At 56.9% G+C, this 25,112-nt stretch overlaps 3 protein-coding genes across 10 annotated transcripts in view; 1 reads left to right on the top strand and 2 right to left on the bottom strand.

Moving 5' to 3' along the window:
* Positions 1 to 13,546, bottom strand: part of PPP1R16A (protein phosphatase 1 regulatory subunit 16A) — a 29,704-nt gene extending 16,158 nt beyond the window's left edge. The window contains exon 1 of one of the 4 annotated variants that reach the window (XM_079902245.1): positions 12,986 to 13,546. The gene's annotated coding sequence lies outside the window, so the exon portion shown is untranslated. Of the gene's footprint in view, positions 1 to 12,501; positions 12,773 to 12,863; positions 12,934 to 12,985 lie in introns of those variants that run through there. The other 3 variants (XM_079902250.1, XM_079902246.1, XM_079902247.1) reach the window with 3 other exon arrangements.
* Positions 13,547 to 15,503: 1,957 nt separating this feature from the next.
* FOXH1 (forkhead box H1) lies at positions 15,504 to 17,167 on the top strand. Its single transcript, XM_079901835.1, has 3 exons — positions 15,504 to 15,744; positions 16,039 to 16,143; positions 16,248 to 17,167. The coding sequence occupies exons 1-3, from the start codon at positions 15,571 to 15,573 to the stop codon at positions 17,049 to 17,051; spliced, it is 1,083 nt and encodes a 360-aa protein (XP_079757961.1). The 5' UTR covers positions 15,504 to 15,570; the 3' UTR covers positions 17,052 to 17,167.
* Positions 17,168 to 17,888: 721 nt separating this feature from the next.
* Positions 17,889 to 24,442, bottom strand: KIFC2 (kinesin family member C2). 5 transcript variants are annotated; one of them, XM_079901834.1, is made up of 18 exons: positions 24,275 to 24,388; positions 23,956 to 24,037; positions 23,624 to 23,775; positions 23,356 to 23,494; positions 23,093 to 23,217; positions 22,936 to 23,001; positions 22,719 to 22,847; positions 22,212 to 22,295; positions 21,983 to 22,097; positions 21,796 to 21,905; positions 21,298 to 21,406; positions 21,030 to 21,187; positions 19,254 to 19,358; positions 19,050 to 19,171; positions 18,830 to 18,953; positions 18,596 to 18,725; positions 18,254 to 18,510; positions 17,889 to 18,163 (listed from the first exon to the last, which is right to left on the bottom strand). In XM_079901834.1, the coding sequence occupies exons 1-18, from the start codon at positions 24,371 to 24,373 to the stop codon at positions 17,909 to 17,911; spliced, it is 2,361 nt and encodes a 786-aa protein (XP_079757960.1). In that variant the 5' UTR covers positions 24,374 to 24,388; the 3' UTR covers positions 17,889 to 17,908. The 5 variants fall into 5 exon arrangements, with proteins under 5 accessions (XP_079757960.1, XP_079757959.1, XP_079757958.1 ...); XM_079901833.1 differs by having other exon boundaries at positions 17,889 to 18,510; positions 24,206 to 24,442; XM_079901832.1 differs by having other exon boundaries at positions 17,889 to 18,510; positions 18,830 to 18,974; positions 24,206 to 24,442.
* Positions 24,443 to 25,112: the final 670 nt, after the last annotated feature.

Here is a 25,112-nt window from a genome sequence, read left to right on the forward strand (position 1 = left end):
GCAGACCTGGGCTGCAGGAGGCCAGCGTCTCCCGCGCCCCCCACCCACCAGCAGCACTCACGGCCCTGCTCCTCCCAGGCTGGCATTGGAGGGAAGGGCGGCGGGTGACCCACACAGCTACCAGGTGCCCACCTCACGGGCAGGAAGCAGCGGCCGGGCCTAGTTGGTGCGAAGGCCCAGAGGAGCACACCTGGCAGCTGTGAGAACCGGGGAGCAGGTAAGGGCGGGAGTGAGGAGACCCACGGCATGGCTGGACCCTCATCTCAAGGAGGGGCAGTGACAGCACCAGAAGTGAGGCCAGAGTGCCATCCTGGGGCCCCTCCCTCCAGCCCACTCCTGCCCCCAGCCCCCACTGGGTCTTCATCTTTCACAGGGCCTCTACCTGCTGCCCTGCTCCTAGTCGGGGGTCCAGCCCCTCTCCGCACTGCAGCCCCAGGGCATTGAAATCGCAAGGCTCAACCCAGTCTCCCCCGTGCGTGAAACGGTCCTAAGGCCCTGCTGGCCCCATGAAAGGTCCATGCTTCTTACACAGCCCATGACATCCTGGGCCCAGGGCCTGCGTAGGATCCCAGCCAAGACTCAGCAGCCCTGCCCATCGCCCCACTGTCCAGCCAGGCTAGACCTCGTGTCGGTCCTGCATGCCCTGCCTCTCAGGTCTGGAGGAACAGGGGTCCCTGTGCCTGGGATGGGCTCCTACACAGGCTTCCCCACGTATTGGGGTGCCCTGTTAAAAACTTTTTGTTGTGAAGTGTGATACTGTGAAAATTAATAAACAGAAACCTCATTTAAACTGGAGTCAGGGGAATTCCCTGGCGGTCCAGTGGTTAGGACTCCACACTTCCACTGCAGGGGGCCTGGGCTCGATCCCTGGTCAGGGAACTAAGATCCCGCTAGCCACAGCCAAAAAATAAATAAATAAAAATTAAAAATAAATAAAATAAAATGGAGTCAGGAGGCCAGAAGGGGGAGCTCTCACACCCTGTCACTCCACCTCAGCTGCAGACCCAGCAGGAGGAAGGTTACCGCTTACTACCCAGCAGGAGGAAGGAAGATTTTCTCCCCGCCCGGCAACAGCTCAACCAATGAAAAACCACTAAACTTCAAACTCCCAGTTTCCTCCAATGGACTCTGTTTAGAACAGCCCCTCCCAACTCCCCTTCTCCTCTATAAAAGAGTTTCTTCTTTTCGTTCTCCAGACTTGCCTGTGGCTCCCCATGGATTGCAGGTCCTCAATTGCAATTCTTTGCTCCTCTAAAATAAACCCATTTTCCTGATAAAATAACTGGCTGTTTTAAGTCAACAATACAAGTACAGGGGCTTCCCTGGTGGCACAGTGGTTGAGAGTCCACCTGCCGAGTTCGTGCCCCGGTCTGGGAAGATCCCACATGCTGCGGAGCGGCTGGGCCCGTGAGCCATGGCCGCTGGGCCTGCGCTTCCGGAGCCTGTGCTCCGCAACGGGAGAGGCCACGGCAGTAAGAGGCCCGCGTACTGCAAAAAAAAAAAAAAAAAAATACAAGTACAGAAAGTGCAAAAAAAACAATGCACATAAAATGGAAACACAAAACCACGTGAGCTCCACCCCATGAGGGTGCCAAGCAGCTCCCCAGAGCCCTCCTTCCACTCCCCCTCGCAGTGGTCACCACCTGGCTTCTCTTTACGCCTGCACACCCCCATACACCTTCGGAACAGCAGAGCGCAGTGCTGGCCGGCTGAACGTCCAGCTGGGGCTGGGCCTCATGCTCTGAGCTACCTCACTCCCATCATGGGCGTGGGATCCACCCCTTCTGAGGTATGTGCCCTAGGCTTTCTGCCTTGGGCTGAGTAACAGTCCACTACAGGCCTGTTTACACAGCTCGGGGTACACTTCTGAGGGCCTAGGGCAGCTTGGGTGTGGGCCTGTGAATGACAGGCTGCCGTGAACACCCTGTCCACAGACACTGGTGCACAGCAGCCAACTGCAGCCTATATGACATGAATCAATGGATGCTACAACTACTTTTCAAAGTGGTACAAGTTTACAGTCCCAACAGCAATGGAGAAACATTCCAGTTGGTTTATACAAAACATATTCGTTTCGTCACTCTGGTGTGTGGGCCGTGGTATCGCCCTGCAGCCAATTTGCAGTTCTCTAAGAATTAATCAGATGAGACATCTTTCTAAAGACTAGTCTCCTATATTATCTTCTAAAAGTAGCATAGTTTCCATCACATCTAGGTCTGTAGTCCACCTGGAGCTAGTGTTTGTGTATAGTGTAAAGTAGGGAATCTATAGTGGTTTAAAAATATGCCCACAAGTTATTTGACACTCTTCCCTTGAAAAGGTGGAGCCTAATTCCCCTCCCCTTAAATGTGGGCTGCACTTAGTCACTTGCTTATAATGAATACAGAGTGTGGCAGACGTGACAGTGTGACACCCAAGATTAGGATGTGAAAGGCACTGTGACTGAGACATCCCTGCTCTCCCTTTTAGGTCATTCACTCTGGGGGAAGCCAGCCACCTCCCACTGGGACCGGCAAGGGAGCCAGCTTGGAAGCAGACTCCCCGCCCCAGTCAAGTCTTCAGAAAATGTGTGAGATCCTGAGCCAGAATCATCCAGCTGAGCTGCTCCTGGACTCCTGACCCACAGAGATTGAGATAATAAATGCTGGGTTTTTGTTTGGTTTTTGAAAAAACATTTATTTCTTTGGCTGTGCCAGGTCTTCGTTGCGGCACGCAGGATCTTTGTTGCTGCGTGCGGGATCTTTTTTTTTAGTTGCGGCATGTGAACTCTTCATTGTGACACGTGGGATCCAGTTCCCTGACCAGAGATTGAACCTGGGCCCCCTGCATGGGGAGCGCAGGGTCTTAGGCACTGGGCCACCAGGGAAGCCCCAATAAATGTTGTTTCAAGCTGCTATATTCAGAGGCAATTTGTTACACATCAATAATAACTAGTACAGGCTCCAGTTGCATTTTTCTTCCACATTTATATCCAATTGTCCCAGCACCATTTATTTAAACGCTGCTTCTTGGGATTTCCCTAGCGGCGCAGGGTTAAGAATCCGCCTGCCAATGCAGGGGACGTGGGTTCGATCCCTGGTCCGGGAAGATCCCACAGGCCGCGGAGCAACTAAGCCCATGTGCCACAACTACCGAGCCTGCGCTCTAGAGCCCACGAGCCACAACTACTGAGCCCACACGCCACAACTACTGAAGCCCGCGCACCTAGAGCCCGTGCTCCTCAACAAGAGAAGCCACTACAATGAGAAGCCTGCACACCACAACGAAGAGTAGCCCCCATTCAGCGCAACTACAGAAAGTCCGCGTGCAGCGTCGAAGACCCAACGCAACCAAAAGTAACCAAAAAGAAAATAAATAAATATTTTTAAAAAAAGAAAAAAAAGGTGCTTCTCTCCACGCTGTTCTGCAGCACCACCTTGGTAATAAATTAAGTTCCCATACATGTGTGAACCTGCCCGAGCCTCGTGACTCTGTCCCGTCCGCCCGAAGCCTGTGCCACAGCGTCCTCCCACTGTAGCTTTGCAACGAGTCTCCTCTCTGGCTTACTTAGTCCTACTCATCTTCTGGCCTCAGTTTCCTTCCTGACCCCTCCCATGAGATCTGTGTCCTTTTTCAGTGATCTCAATACTCCTCAAACTTCCCTCAGCAGTAGAACCATAGGAAATTGAAGCTATTTCAAAGCTGTGACCTACAAAAATGAAATTTCATTTGGCTCTGTTACAACTGCCCAGCTGACAATCCTGTGAGGAAGGAGGACCCCAAGACGCTGGCACGTTTGTGCACACGGTGCTTGCAGCCCCCTAGGTCCCTGGGCCAGAGCAGGCACTGGAGATCCGTTTGGACCACGTGAGTGAGGGACTGCCAGCAAGGTGTGGCAGCACTGTTGTGGGGGCTGGAGAACCTGGGCGGGCCCCTCCCCAGAAGCCAGGGGCACTCCAAAGCTCCCTCGTCCATTTCCCTTCCCTTTGCCACCCAGGTCTGAAAGAAATCTAATAAACTAACTCACAGCAAGGTGTCAGAAGTCTAGATGGCCAAATGAAAGAAGTTGGGCAGCTGGAGGCATCTGCATTTGAAAAGAGATTCAAAGAGAACTGAGGATAAAAGCCACCCTGGTGGTCCAGTGGTTAGGACTCTGTGCTCTCACTGCCGAGGTCCGGGGTTCAATCCCTGGTCAGGGAACTAAGTCCCACAAGCCACGCAGTGCAGCCAAAAACAAACAAAAAAACAAAAAGCCAACCCACGCTCAGCTAGGAGGAGAAAGGACGGGCTTCCAGAGGCCTGAGCACCACACCTTCCTAAAGGCCAGGCCACAGGCTTGATCCCGGCTGCCGCGGTGCTGCACGCAGCCTCTTTGGCTTCATGACTCTGATGGGCCAGGACCTCACCGTGTAGATTTGGAAATGAAGGTCTGTCAAGTACAGCAGTGTTAAAACCAAAATAACAAAAGTGGGCTCTGGAGGGGACAGCATTGTGACCCTGGGTTTGCTCTGCTTCGAACCTCAGTCACCCACACACACATCACACACAATGATGCTGGGCCTGGGGCTGGGCAGGATGCTGCCAGAAGCACGGGGCTGGAGAGTTGCGGGGGGGAGGGGCACTGAGGCCACAAAGCTTTAGAAGAAGACATGTGTGGGGTCCAGATGACCACACTGCGACCTCCACACACCTAGCAGGAGAACTAGAGGGGCATCCAGAAGAGAGCTCATGATCAGTTTACACATTCCTGAGGTCACAGGGAAGAAGGTAGCAGCCCCAGAGCAGAGAGAGGGGCGCTGCGTGGGGGAGGTGTCCGGGCATGACCTGAGGCCAGAAACACACCAGGAGACTGGTAACACGAAACACAGCCAAATCCTGCGAACTTGAAGCCCGGTGAAAACACTCTAGGGGTGCAGGAGTTGGGACAACAGGCCCACAGATGAGGAGACGTAGTTTGTGCACAATGCCTGGCTCTGAAGACAGAAAGACTGACATCGTCTCCAACTTCTGCACCACAGGACAGTGAACTAGGGTACAGAATAGAACGTGACCCTGCTGACCGTGCAGTGTGAGAGCGAAGGCATATTCCGCTTCTGGGTATACAAGCAAAAGAACTGAAATCTGGGACTCAGCTACGGGCACACCAAAGTTCACAGCAGCGTTATTCACCATAGCTAAAAAGCAGAAACTCGAATGCCCATCGACAGATGAAGAAATAAAATGTGGTATATACATACAATGGAATATTCAGCCATGCAAAGGAATGAAATTCTGATACATGTTACAAATGTATCAGACAAAGGGACATATATTGTATGATTTCCCTTTATATAATAGGTAAATTCAGAGATAGAAAGAAGAATGGTGGTTGCCTGGGGCTGGGGGGAGGGGGAGTAAGGAAGTACTGTTTAATGGACAGATTTTCTGCTTCAGGTAATTAAAAAGTTCTGGAAGGGCTTCCCTGGTGGCGCAGTGGTTGAGAGTCCGCCTGCCGATGCAGGGGACACGGGTTCGTGCCCCGGTCCGGGAAGATCCCGCATGCCGCGGAGCGGCTGGGCCCGTGAGCCATGGCCGCTGGGCCTGTGCATCCAGAGCCTGTGCTCTGCAACGGGAGAGGCCACAACAGTGAGAGGCCCGCGTACCGCAAAAAAAAAAAAAAAAAAGTTCTGGAAATTGAGAGTGATGATAGTTGCGCAACACTGTAAATGTATTTAACCCTAAAAAAAAATTAGGAAGACAGACCATATGCTGGAACTTAATATAAGATTCAATAAGTTTACAAGGAATGAAAGCATACAGAGAAAGTTCACCGACCACATTAGAATTAAACTAGAACTCAATAAAAAAAGATATCTGGAAAAATTCCCAAATATTTGGAAACTTTAAAGCATACTTCTAAATAACCTACAGGCTAAGGAAGGAATCAAGATGGAAAGTAGAACATATTTTGAACTGAATGAAAATGAAAACCTATCAAATATGTGAGATGCACTTAAAGCAGGTTTTAGAAGGAAATTTCTACCTTTGAATGCTTAAGTAACAAGAAAGGTTATTTCTTTCAATGACCAAAGCTTCCAACTTAATCAATGACCAAAGCTTCCAACTTAATAAGAAGCTAGAAAAAGAGAAGAAAATTCAGCCCAAAGTAAGTAAAAAGAAATAATAAGAACAAAAACTAATGAAATATAAAATAGACAAAAAGAGAAAAATATTGAAACTAAAAGTTGTTCCTTTGAAAATGTTGATAAAATCAATAAAACTTGCTGAACTGATCAAGAAAAGAAGACAAAAATTACCAATAGCATGAAAGAAAAAGGGGATATCACTATAGATCCTACAGACAACTAAAAGGATAAAAATGAGAATGTTCTGAACAATTTATGATAATAAACTTAACAACTTAAGTCAGCAGTCGACAAACTACAGCCTATGGACTGAATCGGCTACCATCTGTTTTTGTAAATAAAGTTTTATTAGAATACAACCATGCTCATTTGTTCATGTATTGTCTATGGCTGTTTCATGGTACAGTAAGAGATGAGTAACCACAACAGAGACCATATGGCCTGAAAAGCCTAAAACATTTACTATTTGGCCCTTTATAGAGAAAAATTGCCATGCTTGACTTAAGATAAATGGGCAAATTACCGGAATGAAACAAATTATCAAAATGGGCTCAAGAAGAAACAGAAAACCTGAACAGCCCTATATCTATCAAAGGAATTAAATTTCCAGTTAAAAACTTTCCCACAAAGAAACTCCAAGCCCAGATGGCTTTACTAGCAGATTATAACAAACATTTAAAGAAGATATAATACAGAACCTACAAAAGTGCTTTCTAAAAAATAGAAGAGGAAGAAACACATCCCAACTTGTTTTATAAAGCCAGTATTACCCTGACTCCAAAGCCAAAGACACAACAATTTAAGAATACCACAGACTGATTTCTTCATGAATAGTTGCAAAAATTCTTTAAAAAACATTACTAAATTGAATCCAGGAATATATAAGAAGGATAATACATCTTGACCAACTGTGGTTTATTCCAAGAATGAAAGATTGGTTTAACATTTAAAAAATTAACATAGGGGACTTCCCTGGTGATGCAGTGGTTAAGAATCCGCCTGACAATGCAGGGGACACGGGTTTGTGCCCTAGTCCGGGAAGATCCCACATGCCGCGGAGCAGCTGGGCCCGTGAGCCATGGCCGCTGAGCCTGCGCGTCCGGAGCCTGTGCTCCGCAACGGGAGAGGCCACAACAGTGAGAGGCCCCCTACCGCAAAAACAAACAAACAAAAACAAACAAACAAAAAAACAGAGACCTACGTAAATAGATCTGTAGCTTCAATACAATCCCAATCAAAATGCCAGTAAGCCCTTTTGTAGAAATTCTCAAATTTATATAGGACTATATAATATCTTGAAGAGCCAAAATGATTTGAAAAAGAAAAACCAAGTTGGAAAATTAACACTACTTAACCTCAAGGCTTATTATAAAGCTACAATAATCAAATATGTGGGATATTAGCAATAAGATCAATGAATATAAAATAGGGAATCCAGAAATACACCCAAACATATACTGTCAATTGATTTTCAACAAGGCTGTTAAGGTAATACAATGGGGAGAGAATGGTCTTCAAAAATGGTGTTGGAATGACTGGATATCCACGGAAAACAATGATCCTTGACCTCTTGACCATAAGAGAAAGCATAAACCATAAAGGGAAAAAAATGACAAACTGAACTTCATCAAAATTAAAAGTATCTGCTGTTCAAGACCCTGGTAACAAAATGAAACGTCGGGACTTCCCTGGTGGTCCAGTGGCTAGGACTCCGTGCTCCCAATGCAGGGGGCGTGGGTTCGATCCCTGGTCAGAGAACTAAATCCCACATGCAGCGACTAAGAGTTCGCGTGCTGCAACTAAGACCCAGCACAGCCAAATTAAAGAAAGAGAGAGAAAGGGAAAGAGAGAGAGAAAGAAAGGGAGAAGGACAGAAGTAAGGAAAGAAAGAAAATGAAAAGTCAAGCCACAGACTGAGAACATTTTTGCAATACATGTATCTGGCAAAGGACTTGCATCCTAAATATACAAGGAATTCTTAAAGCTTGATGAGACAAACAACCCATTTTTTACGGGTAAAAGATTTAGACACATCACAAAAGAAGATACACAAATAGCCAATAAAATAAGGACATGAAAAGATGTGCAACACCATTCATCATTAAGGAAATGCCAATTAAAGGCACAACGAGCTACCAACACTCGCAAGAATGGCTAAACTTTAAAAGAATGACGAGAGGATATGGAACTGGGAATGTAAAATGATACAACCATTTTGGAAAGTAGTTTGGTACTTTTTTATAGAGTTAAACACAAATACGCATTTCAACCATCATTTCTATCAACTCAACCCAAGAGAAAGAAAGTATATGTCCACACAAAGACTTGTAGACACGAGTATTCACAGCAGTTTTATTCATAACAGCCCAAAACTGGAAAGAATCAAAATGTCCATCAACAGGTGTGTGCACAGAGAGTAAACGGTGGTGTATGTATGCGGTGGGTACCAGACATTCGGCAACAAAGACAGAACGGACCACACATACATGCAGCCATGTGAATTTCCAAAACGCTCTGTCTGGACAAAGAAGTTAGGCACAAAAGTGTTCATTCTGTACGCTTCCATTCATGTGAAATTCTTAAAAAAAAAAAAGGGACAGTGCATCTATAAAAACAAAAAGTAGGGACTTCCCTGGTGGCGCAGTGGTTAAGAATCCGCCTGCCAACGCAGGGGACAGAGGTTCGAGCCCTGCTCTGGGAAGATCCCACATGCCGCGGAGCAACAAAGCCCGTGCGCCACAACTACTGAGCCTGCACTCTAGAGCCCGCGAGCCACAAATACTGAGCCCGTGAGCCACAACTACTGAAGCCCGTGCTCCGCAGCAAGAGAAGCCACCGCAATGAGAAGCCCGCGCACTGCAACAAAGAGCAGCCCCCGCTCGCTGCAACTAGAAGCAGCCCGTGTGCAGCAACGCAGCCAAAAGTAAATAAATAAAATAGACAAATTTATAAAAACAACAACGACAACCAAAAAAACCCAAATAGCAGATCAGTGATTGCCTGGGGAAGGGAATGGGGATGATGGAAATGCTCTACATCTGGATTATGGTGGCTTTTACAAGGACATATACATCTATCAAAACCCACCAAATTATTTTATATAGGTGCCTTTTATTGTAGGTAAACTATACCTCAGTAAACTTTGATGTAACAAAAAAAAACTATACAACCTAAGTTTTCTCCTGGCCTCTAACCCTGAGTGGTCTGGCCCCTCCTGGCCTTGCTGTCCCCTCCCACACCTCTCTCCACTTCCCACTCAGCACCAGACCGCTTCCTGCACCTCAGAAACCTCGGCTCTGTACCACAGAGGCTGGGAGCTGAGCTCTGGAACCAGACTCTGGGTCTAAAGTGGCAGCAGCTGAGGGGATTTGTCAAGTTTCTTGACCTCTTTTAAATGTTTCCTCATCTGTAAATGGAGTAACAGTACTTTCATTTTAAGGGTCTTACGAGGATTCAATGAGTTAGACAACAAAGGCATTTTTTGGTGCCTAGCACAGGAATTGGCAAACTACAGCCCACTGGCTGTTTTTGTATGGCCCATAAGCTAAGAATGGTTTTTACCTTTTTTAATGATTGGGGAAAAAATAAAAAGAATATTTTGTGACACATGAATATTACATGAAATTCAAGTTTCAGGGTCTATCAATAAAGTTTTGTGGAAACAGAGCACATGTACTTACGTATTGTCTGTGGCTACTTTTCCACAAATGGGCAGAATAGTTGCGAAAGGGACCATATGGCCTGCAAAGCCTAAAATACTTACTCTCTGGCCCTCCACAAAAAAGCTTTGCAGACCCCTGATCTACCATCCTCATCATCACTCCTCCTTTGCATCCGCTGTGCCTTCTGTCTGGAAAGTTCTTCCACCAGATCTCAGAATAGCTCTTTCCTTCTTGTAACTCAGATCTCAATTTAAAGTGTATTTTTTTTAATTTATTTATTTATTTATTTTATTTTTGGCTGCATTGGGTCTTTGTTGCTACGCGCGGGCTTTTCTCTAGTTGTGTCGAGCCGGGGGCTACTCTTTGTTGCTGTGCGTGGGCTTTTCATTGTGGTGGCTTCTCTTGCTGCGGAGCACGGGCTCCAGGCGCGCGGGCTCAGTAGTTGTGGCGCGTGGGCTTAGTTGCTCCGTGGCATGTGGGATCCTACCGGACCAGGGGTCAAACCCGTGTCCTCTGCTTTGGCAGGCAGATTCTTAAATACTGGCCACCAGGGAAGTCCCTCAGATCTCAATATAAATATCAGCTCCTCAGAGGTCTTCTGTGGTTACCTCGTCACTCCTGTCTCTTCACCCTGTTTTCATTTTTGACTCAATTTACTGTTTTCTTCCCTGAACCCGGTGCCTGACTTGCAGGAAGCACCCATAACCACAGGAGCAGATGCATTCCGGGCACTGGGGGACGGCACAGACGGGGACGCAGGGGACGGTGAGCTGGGGACGGAGCCGGCTGGATGGAAAGGACCACCACTCAGCTGCGTGTGCAGCTGCGTCAGGGTCGGGCTCAGCACTGGGATGCAGAGCCAGCGATGGTGACACACGCATTGCTCACCCACCCGGAGATCAGCCCGGAGGAAACGCAGGAGGCCTGTCGGCAACGGCAATGCTCACCGCGGGCCCTGCCAGCGCAGCGAGGGCCATTCCAACCTCCCTGACAGTGGGGAGGGTTCTGCAGGGGCTGCATCTGAGTCCTGGAGGCTCCCGGGGTTCACCTGCAACTACACCGCGCTCCTCCTTCCAAAACGGGAGGAGGTTCTAGGGGGTGGGTGGGGGTGAGACTTACAAAGCACGCCACACAAAACCAACACAACAGCAACGGTCAGAGCAAAGAATGACCAAGGTCTCGCGCAGTCCTGGCAATCTCTGTGTTTGTCACAGCCGCCCAGGAAGGAAGCAGCCCAGAACCCGCCGTCCGCCGTCGGGCCTCACCACATTGCCCACACAGGGCTCCTGGCGGTGGAGCGCAAGCTCTCCTCCCCGGGACCCTCTCCCCTGGGTGTCTGGAACTAGACTTTCCTTCACTTCTCTGTCTTTTTTCTCAATCTGATGTGCTGACAAGACCTTTCCTAAGGCCACAGAGCTTGGAAAGGGACAGGGGAGGTGTACGCCCTCCCCTCCCCTCCACCACCATTGCAGGAGTTCAGGAGGGTGGTGGTCGGACACACACATGGCAAGGTGATCAGGAGTTGGGCAGGGGACGGGGGCTAGCGTGCAAAGACAGGCATGTCATTCTGCAGTCTGTGAGGAAGGATTTCCAGGAGGAGAGCACAAGAATCAGATCTGCGTTTCAGACCCCTCACTTTGGCTCAGGTGAGAAGGGTGAAGTCGAGGAGCTGAGACACGGCCAAGAAGGGCGCAGCCAGGAGCAAAGGCTACCATCCCGGACGGAACTGAGGAGCCACAGGAGCAGGCTATATGGTGGAAGGGACGGACAGGAGGGCCAGGATCCGGGGTACTGAGGAGGAAGTTCTGGGGCGCTGGAGGTGAGGGAAGACACTGCCACCCAGACGTCCTGCTTTAGTGAACAGGCGGACCATGGCAGAGGCACTGGGGTGGGGCACTCTTGGGGCACAGATGGTGTGCTGGGTCACCAGAGGTTCATCCGAGACTGAGGTTCCAGAACTGCACACAGTGGAGGCAAACTGTTGACAGACAGCAGAGATTCAAAACCCCTAGAACACAGGCCCCAACGCCGAGCCCACAGATACGAGAGCCCCCTCGCTAGGTGCCTGACAGCCCAGGCAACCTTCTGGGGAGGGCCGAGTCCAGGCACAGACTAAGTAGGTAAGGGATGAGGCCAGTGGAGAGGGTCAGTGGAGCGCCCACAGAAAGGGAGGACAGACCTGCTGACGCTGCCCCATTCCAGCTCTGAGTAAGAGCTGATGGGGCAGGAGAGGCGGGGTACGGGAGCTGGCTGCTCAGAGCCCCACACAGCCACCAGGCAAGGACCCCAGCGCCAGCCCCGCACAAGATCCTTCAGGCAACCACCAGCCCCTTAGGCAACTCACTCCAGCCTGGGGCTCCCCTTGCCGCCCCTGAAGTGAATGAGGCGGCCCAGCCAGGGCACAGAGGCCCTTTACACCTCTCCCAGGGAGAGCTCCCCAATCCTGGTGGGGAGCAAAGGCAGGAACTGAGAAGAGCAGTGTGGTGCCCCTGCACCTCCACCCCCAAGCTAAGAACCGGGAGGAAAAGGAAGGCCCAGAGGTTTGGGGAGGTCCAGCCCTTCTCCCGCTTCCCCAAACCTGGAATGACTCCGTACACACCTCCCGTCTCCGCACCCACGGAAATGAATCCCACAGTCGCCTCAGCCTCTGCTCCAGGACGGCGAGGGGCCCCAGCCCGGCGTGGATACTCCCTCCCAGGCCCGAGCGCCTCCGCACCAGCACGGCCGGCACTTACCACACAGCAGCCAGTATTCCCGCCCGGACACCGATCTGTGAGCTGGAGCCCAGGATCCCCCCCACAAGTGAGGTCACTTGAACCCCTGGAAGTTTAAGGAACTTGCCCCAGAAAGGCTTCAGTTTCTCCTCTGGCCTAACTCCAAAGCCCAAAAGAAGCCTGGCAAGTCACTTCTCCGCAGGCCTTAATTTCCTCAGCTGACATGGAGGTAACTTTAGTGCTGCCTACCTGACCAACAGGTTGCAAGGCTGCAAACAACTCCACCTTTAGCTAAAACGTGAACAGCCTACCGGTGGCCTTCACAGCCTGCCACTCCAGGAGCCTTCCTGACCCTCAGCACCGGCTGCCCGGGCCTCACCCACCTGCGCCCAAGCGGGGCCTGGACAGCCTCCCGCCCGGACCCGGGCCTCCCCGTCTCCCCTCACCCCCTCCCACCTCCGGCGCCTCCCCTCCCGCCAGCAGGCCCCGGAAGTCCGCGCCTGACCTTCCGCCTCGCGCCAGCAGCCACCGCGCAGTCGATCGGAGCCCGTCTGCGGGTCCGTCAGCCTAGCGCTCCTCCCGGCGCCGCGGGGGCGGGCCCCGCGCCCGGCCCTCGCCATGGCAACGCGATACTTCCGGCCCGCAGGTCCCGGAGCCGGAAGCCGCGGCTGCCAGTGGGAGCAGGGGGCGGGGGCCGAGCCGTGGGGGGGCGGGGCCGAGCCGCGGGGGGCGGGGCCGAGCCGCGCGGGGGCGGGGCTTGCGCGGAGCAAGTAGAGGGTGGTTGCTGACCGCACGGTGCAAACGTCTGTGGTAGGGGCGTCCTCGGCGCGGTGGGGCCCGGTTGGGGCGGGAAGGGCAAGTAATCAAAAGGTTCCCAGGAGGGTGGTCATCTATTTACGCTGAGCTTTTAAGGAAGGGTCAGAGTTCACTCGACAAAGCAGGGGCATCACTGGTGTAGAGAAGAGCATGCGCAGAGGTGGAAGGACCCGGTGGGAAGAATTGAGGTGGTGGTTTAGGAGGGCGGGGGCCCGGTAGGGTGGTACGTGCGGTCAGTGATGAACAGTCAGGACATGAGGAGCCTTGAACGCCAAACCAAGAGCTGGGCTTTATCCTGGAAGCACAGGAGGACCAGTGGAGGAGAGGGGGTGACTTAAGACCTGTTGGAGAAAAAGACCTCTCTAATGACCGAGTGGAGCTAGGAAGCCATAGGTCGCCTGATGAGACACAAGGACCCCTCAGCTAGAGCCCTGGAAACAGACAGGAGTTGAGGAGGTGACATAGGGATCCAGAGGAAGCCAGGTGAAGTCTGAAGAAAGAGTCTGAGATAGTGGAGGGAGCCGTGTGGTACCCCACATACATCATCCATCTCAGCTCCAGGCTTCCTCCTCCACTGCACCCATCACTCACCCCTTCCCTCAGCACCTCAGTGAGAGCTGGGCACCCACTGTAGGCTGCAGATTTTCCACCCTCTAAGGGTATAATTGGTGTGTGTTCGGAAGGGGTGCTGCTGCCGCCCAAGAAAAGCCGAAATCTTAGAGTGAAGCGATAGAAAGTCTCCCTGTGCTTCTGTGGCTTTGCTCGGGTCTGGGGTCCTAGTAGCAACACCCCACCACTGCTGGTGTCCCGGGCCAGATAATCCCTTTGCAGACTTGCCCAGTCCTCACCGGGGGGAACCCAGGCTTTGGGTCAGGGTACAGAGCACAGGCCCTGACTGACTTGAGGGGGAGAGCCACAGACTAGATGGCCAGGGAGGAGGTCAGGGGACAGAAGGTCTGGGACCCGGGAGGACCATGTCTCCGGGCAGCTGCCAAATGCATTTTTCCAGAATCGCACCTTTGGGCCAGGCCCCGTGCCTGCTGAAGCACTCAGAAGCTCTGGCCAGGGCTGACCAAGGGTGCTGGCCCTGCAGGCCTCCCCAGGCTCAGCCTCCACTCTGTCTCCCAGAGTGCCCCTCCTCTACTCAGGCCTACCCCCCTCCTGCCTGGGGAGCATCTCCCTCCTCGCCTAAGCCATGGGGCATTGGGGCTGCCTGGGAAGCCCTGTGTACCCAGACATAACACACCTGTCCTCACTCCTGCCCAGGGTGATGCCAAGTGGTTCTTGCAGGCTCCCCTGGGCAGGCACCATGACCCACAGGGCTGTGTTCTCAAGGCCTGGCCCCAAGTGGTAGCCAGTAAACACCTACAGCTATAAGGCCTCTCCTTCCATGCACACCCACCCAGGGGCACTGCCTGAGTGCCCCAGAGGACCAAGTGGCGTCCTCCTCAGGGGACAACCTCCAGAGTATCTGGACCCAGAGGACCAGAAGAGTAGAGAGGCAAACATACTTCCAGGAAGTTCTCTCAAGCCAGGGGGGTCCAGCTTACCTAGGACCAGTGAGGTGCACAGGGCATAATGAGGGACTATTGTTATGGTCAGTTCCCAGGACCCACTGTTGACCAGCACCAAGGAGGGAAGGAAAGTGACCTCCAGGGCCTGGGGAGCCTTCTGGGGCCATGCAGCAGCCTGTGGGAAAATCCCTTGAGTCAACTGTATCCTTCTTTTATTTCTGAGGTTTCCTCTAGGAAGCCCTCCCAGACCACCACCCAAGTCCTGCTAGCTGCTTGGCCTTGAACTCTGGGCAGGACCCACCCCTTCTTGGCAGCTCCTCTCGGACCAATCACTCCCCCATCTGTTAAATGTGAACCTGGGATCTAGATGGGATAAAGTAACTGTGGGTCATAAGACCCTTCCAAGGGCTTTTCCTTACAGCTCTAGGGGGGGTGCCAAAGGCAGCCCAGGGGTGAGGAATGAGGCCTGGGGGGTGGCCGCCTGCAGCCCCCACTGGAATCTTTCCTGCCCCTCCCTTCCAGATTAACCGAAACCTGCTAATTGTGGCTGCCCTCTGCACGCTCCCCTCCCCCACCGCGTATTTCTACCTCCCTTGGCCTCCCCTCCCCTCCCCCTTCCATCCGAATGATAAAGGGCTTGGCCCGCCAGCCCCCGCCTGGCCTCAGGCCCCAGCTCTTCCTCACCACACTACCACACTGCCCCAGTGCCCTGCGCCCACCACCCGGCCGGACCCCTGCCCACGTTGCCTGCTTCCTCTGCATGGGGCCCTGCAGCAACCCCCGCCTGGGGCTCCCCGGGGGGGAGTCGCCCTCCCAGCACCCCCAGAGGAGGAAGAAGAGATACCTGCGGCATGACAAGCCCCCCTACACCTACTTGGCCATGATCGCCCTGGTGATCCAGGCCGCACCCTCCCGCAGGCTGAAGCTGGCCCAGGTGAGAGGATCCCCGCCCGCTCTCCCTCACACTCCGTGATCGGACCTGTCCCCGGAAGCGTCCTCCACCTGGCCCCTGCTCGGAGGCTCAGGCTCCGGCCTCCACCCCGACCTGGCCCTACCCAGCCATGCCAGTGGGGCCGGTCCTGGCCTGGGCACCCAGGGAGAGAGCTAAAGCACTCAGGCAGGCCCCTTCCCGGCGAGGGGGGCCACGCAGAGGCGAGGGGAGGGGCAGCGTGGCCCCCCGCCCACGCGCCCCGGCTCACGGCGCCCGCTGCCCGCCCGATGGTTTCAGATCATCCGTCAGGTCCAGGCCGTGTTCCCCTTCTTCAGGGACGATTACGAGGGCTGGAAAGACTCCATCCGCCACAACCTCTCCTCCAACCGGTGCTTCCGCAAGGTGGGGCAGGGCGAGGGTCGGAGCCTGGGGGCGGGACGCGGGCGGAAATCCTGAGTATCCGGGGTCGTACAGCCCCACCCAAGCCTGCCCCCCTCCTCCACCAGGTGCCCAAAGATCCCGCGAAGCCCCAGGCCAAGGGCAACTTCTGGGCGGTCGACGTGAGCCTGATCCCAGCCGAGGCGCTGCGGCTGCAGAACACGGCCCTGTGCAGGCGCTGGCAGAGCAGGGGCGCCAGGGGAGCCTTCGCCAAGGACCTGGGCCCCTATGTGCTGCATGGCCGGCCCTACCGGCCGCCCAGTCCCCAGCCGCCGCCCCGCGAGGGCTTCAGCATAAAGTCTCTGCTAGGGGACTCCGGGGAGGGGGCGCCGCCGAGCAGCCCAAGTCGGTCAGGCTCAGTTCGCATAGGGGAGGAAGAGGCACCCACTCCAGTCCCCACCTCTGAGAGGCCTCTGTGGCCCGTCTGCCCCCTCCCAGGGTCCCTGAGAGCAGAAGGGGAGACTTCCCAGGGGGGAAACAGCAGGCCCTCGCCCCTCTCCCCTGAACCCAGAGCCTGGCCCCTGCACTTACTGCAGGGTGCCCCAGGCCCTGGGGGACTCCCTGGTGGAAGCCACAGGGCCTCGCTTTGGGGGCAGCTGCCTACCTCCTACTTGCCCATTTACACTCCCAACGTGGTGATGCCATTTGCCCCACTGCCACCCACCTCCTGCCCCCGGTGCCCCCCCTCAACCAGCACAGGCTATTGGGGGGTGGTCCCTGAAACCCATGGCTCCCCAAGGCTGCTCTGGGATCTAGATGCCCTCTTCCAGGGGGTGCCACCCAACAAAAGCATCTATGATGCGTGGGTTAGCCACCCCCGAGACCTGGCTGCCCCTACCCCAGGCTGGCTACTCTCCTGGTACAGCCTGTGAGGCTCCCCGGGCAGGGGCTGCTTTCCTCTCCCACCCTCTCCTGCCACCCTGAGGCCTGTTGAGGGGAAACTAAGGGATGTGTGGCTCCGCCTTGAGACACGAGGTACCAGCCGTGCTGAGAATCCGCGTGTTTATTGGACACTCCCGAAGAGCTGTGGCCCAGCTGGGCACCACCGCAGCCCTGACGGTCAGTCATGCCTCTCTTACCCCGAGAGGCAAGGCTGGAAGGAACAGGGCTGTGCTTGAAGTAGCCCTTCCTGGTCCCACCTTCTGCAGCCCTCTGTCCATCTATCCATCCATCCATCCATCCATCCATCACCATCTGTCACTTCCCCTCCCTGGCTCCGGGCTGGGGGAGGGTAGACCTGATGACCACCCCAGCCGCTCCATCCCTAAGTCCTGTCCCCCCTCCACTGTTGCCTGGCAAGGAGGTAGCACCTTTGGGGGAGGGGACGGAGAATGGAGACCCTACCTGGTTTTGGTGGTGGTAGTGGGGAAGATAAGAGTAAAGGAACAAACGACATTTTAATGCAAGTCTGATGTTTGGTGATGGGGTAGTGAGTCTGGTGGCCACTTGGCCAGGGTCTGCCTCCGCGACTCTGGGATCCCCTGCTGTGCGCGGCGATAACAGCAGATGGTGATAAGCTAAGGGCCTGGGCCGGGGCGGGGGGGGGGGGGGCGGGGGGCGGTGGTGTGATCATTACCCCAGGCGGAACACTTCTGGGGGCGGGACAGAAAGGGGTGGACTCTGGGAGTCTGGGGGGCAGCGGGACCCCAGAGATCAAGGAGGTCGTGGGGGGAATAGGGACTTCGCTGCCTCTGCCGGCAGAGACGCGACCCAGACTTCTCGGGCAGGACTACGAAGGCAGGTCCTCCGGCGGTGCCAGGGCCGAGCTGGAGCCGCTGTCCAGGCCGGGGCTTGGAGGGCTGCCGGGCGAGGGCGTGGCGGTGCAGGGGGTCCCAGAGAGTGGTGTGTCGGTGCTCAGGGAGGAGGGCGTCCCGGAGCGCGGGGCCCTGCGGGGCCTAGCAGGCCCCAGCTCCACTCGCCCCACTCGCTCGGCGAACTTGAGCGAGCACACGGTCTCGCCGAGATCCTCGGGCCGCGTGGAGACCTGCGGGGAGCGGCGCTGGTGGGCGGGCCCGGGTGGGCGGCGCCTGGCATGCAAACGACCCTCCCGCGGGCCGCGGCCGCCTGGCCCCACCTGCAGCAGCAGCACAGCGGTGGCGCCAGGGCCCAGTGCGGGCTGCAGCAGGCGCGTGAGCTGCGAGTCGCGGAAGGGCACGTGTGGCCGGCGAGCCCGCAGCGCGGCCATCACTCCTCCCAGCGCCAGCAGCGAGCGGTTGATGGTCCGAGCCTCCCGCAGACGCTGAGCGCCGTCCCGGTCTTCATGCGACGTGCCGGCCGCCCCTGCCTTCCAGGCGCGCTCGGACCCTGCCAGGTCCACTAGGTGCAGCGTGCCTGCAGGGGCGAGCGAGCCCGGCGTGGAGGGAGGCCCGGTCTCGGGTGCAGCGAAGCCCCCCGCAGGACTCAGACGCCGAGGTACCTGCGGTGCCGGGACCGCTTGATGGGGACGCCGTGCGCAGCGTCAGCGTGACCAGGGCGTGCGAACGAGAGCTGTGCTGGTTCATGGCTGTGGCGGCGGTGGCCCGGTTGCTCCTCCCCAGGTTCAGCATCTGGAGGACGGACGACAGGGCTGGCCTGCTGCGGCGTCCGCGGCCCAGGTGGGAGTACAGGGCGGGGGCTTGGAGGGCTGCGTGGCCCCACGGGGCACCCTCACCTGGTGCAACGACTCCAGATTGGGCACGTCCCAGTGGGTGAGGCCAGCCACCTGGATCCCCCCTTCGCCTGCTGGGCCCTGCCTCACTGCCAGGCGCTGGGGAGGCCCTGGGGCTAGGAGGTCCCTGGCGAAAAGAGGGAAGGCTCTGTTGGGGGTTCTGAGGGGCGGAGCCAGAAGTTGGGGCCCCGGGCGGGGAGGAGGCACCGTTTGCGGCCCTGACCTGACAGCCTCGTTGTAGATCTCCACCATGCTGAGGGTCACGTGGTGCTGTCCCCCTGTTCCCATCTCCCGGAACAGTGACTGCAGCGCCCTAGGAGCTATGCCAGGGTCCTCAGGTGGGCCCTGGGGAGGGGGTGGGGTGCCTCATCGGGCTCACATCCCAGCCACTGGCCCCAGGAGCCACCCAGACTGCCCCCTTTCCCACCTCCATGCTGTAAGTCTTTCCCGTCCCTGTCTGACCGTAGGTGAAAATGCAGACACTGTAGCCTCCGAGGCAGGACAGCACAGCCGACTCCAGCTCCCTGAAGACCTAGGAGTAGGAGGGGTTGGGAGGGGCCCTAAGCCCCAGGACCTGGGGCAAGGTGTGAACAAAACTTGATTCCCCTGGAAGGAGGCTGGCTCTAGGGGAGCACAGTGGAAGAGTGGATCTCCCAACAGACAGGTGAGGCTCCCTGGAGAAGGTGGCATTTGCCAGAATTTGCCAGGCAAAGTAGGGAAGGGACGTGACAGGTAGCAGGAACAGGTGATGCAGAGTATTGATTGACGATTGACTGCTTGGAAGGCTTGGGGGTGTAGCAGGCAAGAGCCCAGACCCTGGGCTTGATGGCCAAGTTCAAACCCTGGGTGTGACTGGAGGCAAGTCACTCATCTTGCCCTCTGTGAGATGAGGGCTGGAGTGGCACCTGCTGTGAGGATTAAGTGAGAATGCAGACCGAGAGGACTAGTGCAGCACTTGGCACATGAAAGATGAACCCAGAGGGTCCCATGTGTGGAGGCTGGTGGGCAACCAGGATCCTGGAAGTCGGGCCCTGGGAGGGTGCAGAGAGGCAGGTGAAGGGGAGATGGAGCTGGGACTTGCGTCCTTTGGCAACTGGACACCAGCAGCAGCCTCTTGAGCAATGACACAGTCGGCCAGCTTTTGTGCCCAGGTGGCGGGTAACTACTGGGCTGTCAGATCTCTTTGAAATTTTGGTTGCCAGCTACAAGGGCAGAATCCAGAATTGCCAGTGAGGTTGCTAGGATTCCATGACTAGAAAGGAGTGTCGGGGGCGCTACTGCAGACAGAGACGGGGAATACAGGCGAGGGAGCCCAGTAACAGCCCTTCGGCTCTTTCAGCCAGAAGTGGAGGACCCTGTCTAGGAAGGCTACCCAGAGGACAGTAGACGAGGGGCCCCTGTTCAGGGCTGCGGTTGGGATGGAGGCTGAAGACAGGGTGGGGGTGGTATGGGGGGGTAAATAGAGGTAGGTGGAAAACGGCTGCGGTGCCCCAAAAAGTGAGGAAGGGAGTACCTGCCAGGCACTCTCATCACAGTCTGTCCCCGTGAGGGCAGCACAGGTCTGGGTCTCTGATAGCTCTGCCCCTCGCCTCACCCCCTCCCAGCTCTCAGCCTTGTTTCCTGAGCTCTAGTTGCAAGTTGGTGTGCAGTGAAGATAGTGTGCAGGAAACGAGGCAGTGGGGGGCTGGGGTTGGAAGCTCACCTGTGCCCCCCCACTCCCCTTGCCAACAAAACAAGGAGAGCTACCCACCCTCAGAGCTGACCATCTCTGGACCCTGGGCCAGGGGAGTGGGCAGTCAGTGAAGCCTGCGGGAAGGAGGTCACAGTGCTGACCTCACAACAACAACAGCACCCCAGCCATGCTCCACAGCCCCCTGAGTAACCATCACCTCAAACGTGTTCATTTTCCTTCGTTTCCTGGCACAAAGTTACTTTTGAAAATGTTAATCTTCCTGTTTAAGCCATAAAGTCTGTCCCCCCCAGCCTGCAGAGTTTGGTGGGGGGATGCAAAGCGGAAATCCTGGAAAGAAAGTAGGTGCCCAGCTAGAATACCAGTCCTGCCTCCCAGACCCTCCGGCTCCCTCCCCTTCCCTGCTGGAGTCCAGCCGCCCTCTCTCCTGGGAGGGCAGACAGACAGGAGCCTTCTCTGGTCTCCAGGGAACTCTGAGTGACAGCTGACACAGGTGAAAGGGTGGAGCATCACCTCCTCCTGGCTGGCGTGTGGAGGGAAGACCCAGTCCAGGCGGAAGCGACGCTGGTGCCCTCGATAGCAGGTGGTGACAGTGCCACCCGGGCCGGGCTCTAAGCTCACCAAGTTGGAGGGTGTCCCTGGCCTCAGCCGACAGAGCACACGGATGTTTCCTGGGGTGGAGATCAGATCAGGGGGCTGCCTCCCAGATCCTGAAGCATGGAGAGCCCCCATGTCCCCCACCTCTGCTGCCCCAGCCCTTTTCTCCCCAAGCCTGCCATACCCTTGAGCTCCAGCAGCCGCCCTGGGCATCCAGTTGGGGGCCCCTGCTGTGCCTCAAGGAGCTGAGTCCCAGCCCCGCCCGCTGACAGTGCCCCCAGGGCCCACGATACCTGGGGGCACAGAAAGGTGAGGAAGGGGAAGGCAGTGGGAAGAGAGCGAGGGATGGGGTGCTGAGGGCAATATCCACCACGTGGCCCCCAGCTGTGGGGATCCACAACTTTCAGTGGCTTCAGACCCTTGGGGCGTCATTCAGTGGGCCTGGGATGGAGCTCAGGGACCCGAGGAGGACCGTGGGCTTCCTGGCAATCCTGTGAGGGATTCACCGTCACCCCAGTTTGCACAGAACACAGTTGTTCTGGTTCCAGAACCTAAGATTTGCAGTAGACGAGACAAGACCCTGGGGCTGGAAAGGAAGGGAGACCAGGGGTTCTCCAAGGGAAGGCCAGTGACGAGGCTGCACAGAGAACAAGTGCAAGGGAGGGGAGCGAGTGGTCCTGACCTGGCCCCGGGCTTCGCTCAGCGAACCCTGGCAGCTCTGGGTAAAGGTGCTGACCAGTCCTCGGAGATCCCCACAGCCCTGACGCAAGCTGGCCATGCGAGCACGAAGTCCTGGGGGCAGGAAGGCTGTTGTGAGGGAAAGCCCAGACCCCACAGCCTTCCCGTGAGCTCCGGAGCCCAGCCCTTACCTGCCAGCTGCCCGCGCATCTGCTGCAGCTCCCTCCTGCACTTCTGCTCAGCCTCCTGCTGGAGCTGCCGGAGGGCCCCCCGAAGGCCCTGAAGCTGCACCTCCTGCACCCCTAGCTGCCCCACCCAACCCCAGCCTTGTCACTGAGGAAACAGGCACTTACCAGGCTCTGCCTCAGACACCCCCTCCCCAGAGTCCCAGACTTCCCAGCCCCTGGGCCCAGAGCCCACCTGGACTCGGAGAGCTTCTGTGGTGTCCTGGGCCTCTTGAAGCCGGCCCCGGAGCTCCAGCAGTGCCTCTGCCTCCTCCTGTTCCTGCAAGGGGAGTGGGGCAGCTGAAGTGTGGAGCCAGGAGGAAACTCAGGAAGGGGCGCTCCAGCTGCGCCATTTTACAGATGCGAAAGTCAAGTCGACAGGGGCTCACAAAGCTGGTCACACACCCGCCTCCCGATCCATGCAGGGCTCCTTTCCCCACGTCTCTCTGCTCTCCTGGAGTCAGTCACTGGGAGAAACCATGGACTGAAAGGAGGGGATTCTCCCATGGGCATCAGCCTCCTTGAAGGGGCTACCATGCATTTGCCACCCACAGTCCGGGCCTCAGGTCTGAAGGGTCAGAGGGGGCTCCCTGCCTCTGCTCCAGTGAGCGCAAAGTCCTGAGAAAGCCCAGGCGGTGTTGCTAGAGACCAGGGTGCAGGAGCCCCGGGCTGCAGGGACAGTGGCAGCTAAGGAGCAGGATACCTGCGGGGCCCTGTTGGGGGGGGCGGGGCCCCAGTGCAGCAGGAGGTCCCGAGTAAGGCTCAGGCTCTGTTTCAGGGCCTTGTTTTCCAGAGTCAGATGCTGAACCCTTTTCTCCGAGTCTGTCGCCCCCTGGGAGAGAAGGAAGCCCTCAAAACTCACCTGGAGGCTGAGACCCTCTCATGTCCCCCTTGTCCAGCCCCCACCCCAGCAGCCTCACCACTCCCACACGCAGCTGGCCCAGCTCCTTCTCCTGCAGTTCCAGCTGCTGCTTCAGCTCTTCCAGCTGGAAAGGAGGAAAGAGCACCGGGTGGAACGCCTCCTTCCAGTCCCCTTTCAGACCCCCCCAACCCCCCACTGCCTCCTGGGCCCCTCACCTGTCCAAGGATAAGCTGTCCCAGCCGCTGCCAAGCTCTCTGGTCCTCCTCTAACTGAGGAGGCTGCTGCCCCTGGGCCTCACCCCTTGGTGAAACAGGAGGGCTTTCTTCTTGGGATGGGGATCCTGGGGTGGGGTGGACCCAGTCAGGACAGAAGAGCTCTCTGGCCTGAAGGAAGGGACACCTCACATCTGGCTGCTAGGGTTCTGGTGGGCGTCACTCCCTGGACAAACTCCCTCTTCAACTCACTACTCCTTACGCACCAGCAGGAGTGGGGGGCTGCACCCCTGAGGCTGGCTGCGTCGCCTGGGGCAGGACCTGCCTCCCCCTGGGGCTCCGAATCCATGCCAGGAGGGCCAAGAGCTGACCGGTCACCGTCAATAGTGGGGGAACATCACCAGGCTGGGAAAGAAATAGAAATCCAAGTGGAAAAGGATGGGGGCCGGGTGGAGAGGATACAGGCGTATGGATGGAAATCGGTAGGCCTGAGAACACAGAACAGGTTGTCGTAGAAATCTCAACTCTGCTTACCTTGCTCAGGTCGGCAGAATTCCCGAAGCTCTCTTCCGCCCCCAGCTGGACTGAGAGGAACTCCGCAAGACGCACGAGAGCCTCCTCCAGTGAGACCTCGGCCGGACGGCCCTCCGCTGCCCCTCCCGGCCCATCCTCGGACTCCGAGCAGCCTGCGAGGCAGTGGGATGGGTAGGCGTGCTGGGTCACGTGTCGTTTGCTAGGCCACTAGCCGGCACCTGCCAGCTCCCTCCCTCCCAATGAGGGCACAGGCACCCCTGCATCTCTCGGACGGCGGCGCTCCCTCGTTGCCCCGGGAGACGCAGCACTCCCGATGCACCAACAGTACCTACCGACCAGGCCGGTCAGCTCGGTCCACAGCTCTGCGGTGGGCTGGTCGGGGCGGCGGCGACCCCCGGGCTTGCCGCGGGCACTCTAGGGAGGGAGCGGGGGGGGAGTCCCTGAGGCGAGGCCAGGCAGCCCGTGGGGCTCCCTGCCTCCGAGAACTGAGCCCGAGGGGCTGGAGCCGGGCTCTCAGCTTCCAACACCAGAGACGGGGTCCTCGGCACGGCCCCTCCCCCGCGTCAGCGCCCCGGGACCTACGCAGCGCCGGCCTGCAAAACCGTTCTCCGGAAGGGGGTCGCCGGACGAGCTGCGCCCGCCCCCGCTCACCTGGGCGGGGTTCCCAGGGTCGGCGGCCGCCGCGGCCCCGCCATCCCTGCGAAAGAGGCTGTAGAAAATGTAGATGAGCAGCGAGTAGAAGGCGTACATGAGAGCGCGGGGCGGCAGAGGGCCCCGCTTCGCGCCGCCCCGCGTCCCCGCGCCCCAACTCCGCGCCCGACCGCTGCAGAGCCCGTGCGCATGCTCTGGCGGCCGCCCCCTCGGTACGGCCCCGCACCTCCTCTTCCAGAATCCCTACCGGTCCTCTGCGAAGGACCCCCGCGCGGCTGTACCCACTCAGAGCCTTCCGCCCGCAGGTGTCCAACCTTTTTTCCCCTCAAGCCCCTTTCTCGGCCCCTCCCCTCACCGCCGCTTCCACCAAGCGCTCCCCTCTCCGACCCTCCCCTCCCGCCCCTTCCTCCGACCCCTCCCCTCCACCTCCTTCTCAGCCCCTTCCTCCAACCCCTCCCCGCGCCGCCCTCCCCTCCCCTCAATACCCTTCCTCGGCCCCGCCCCCTCCTCAGCCCCACTCCTTACCGCCCCTTCCTCCAACTCCGCCCTACGTCCTCCTCGGCCCCTTCTTCCAACCCCTCCCCTCAATGCCCCGCTCCTCACCGCAGCTTCCTCCAATCCCTCTCCCCCTCCCCGACCCCTCCCTCACCACTCCTTCCTCAGCCCCTCCCCTAGAAACCCCTCCTCTCGCCACCCTTTCCTCGGCCCTTCCCCTCATCGCCCCTTCCTCCAACTCCGACCCGCCCCTTCCTCCAACCCCACCTCTCACTGCCCCTCCCCTCACGGATCCTTCCTCGAGCCCCTTCCCTTCCCCCAAACCAGCGGGCGTGTGCGTCCA

Source organism: Stenella coeruleoalba, assembly GCF_951394435.1.
Source record: "Stenella coeruleoalba genome assembly, chromosome: 17".
NCBI classification, from domain to species: Eukaryota; Metazoa; Chordata; class Mammalia; order Artiodactyla; family Delphinidae; genus Stenella; species Stenella coeruleoalba.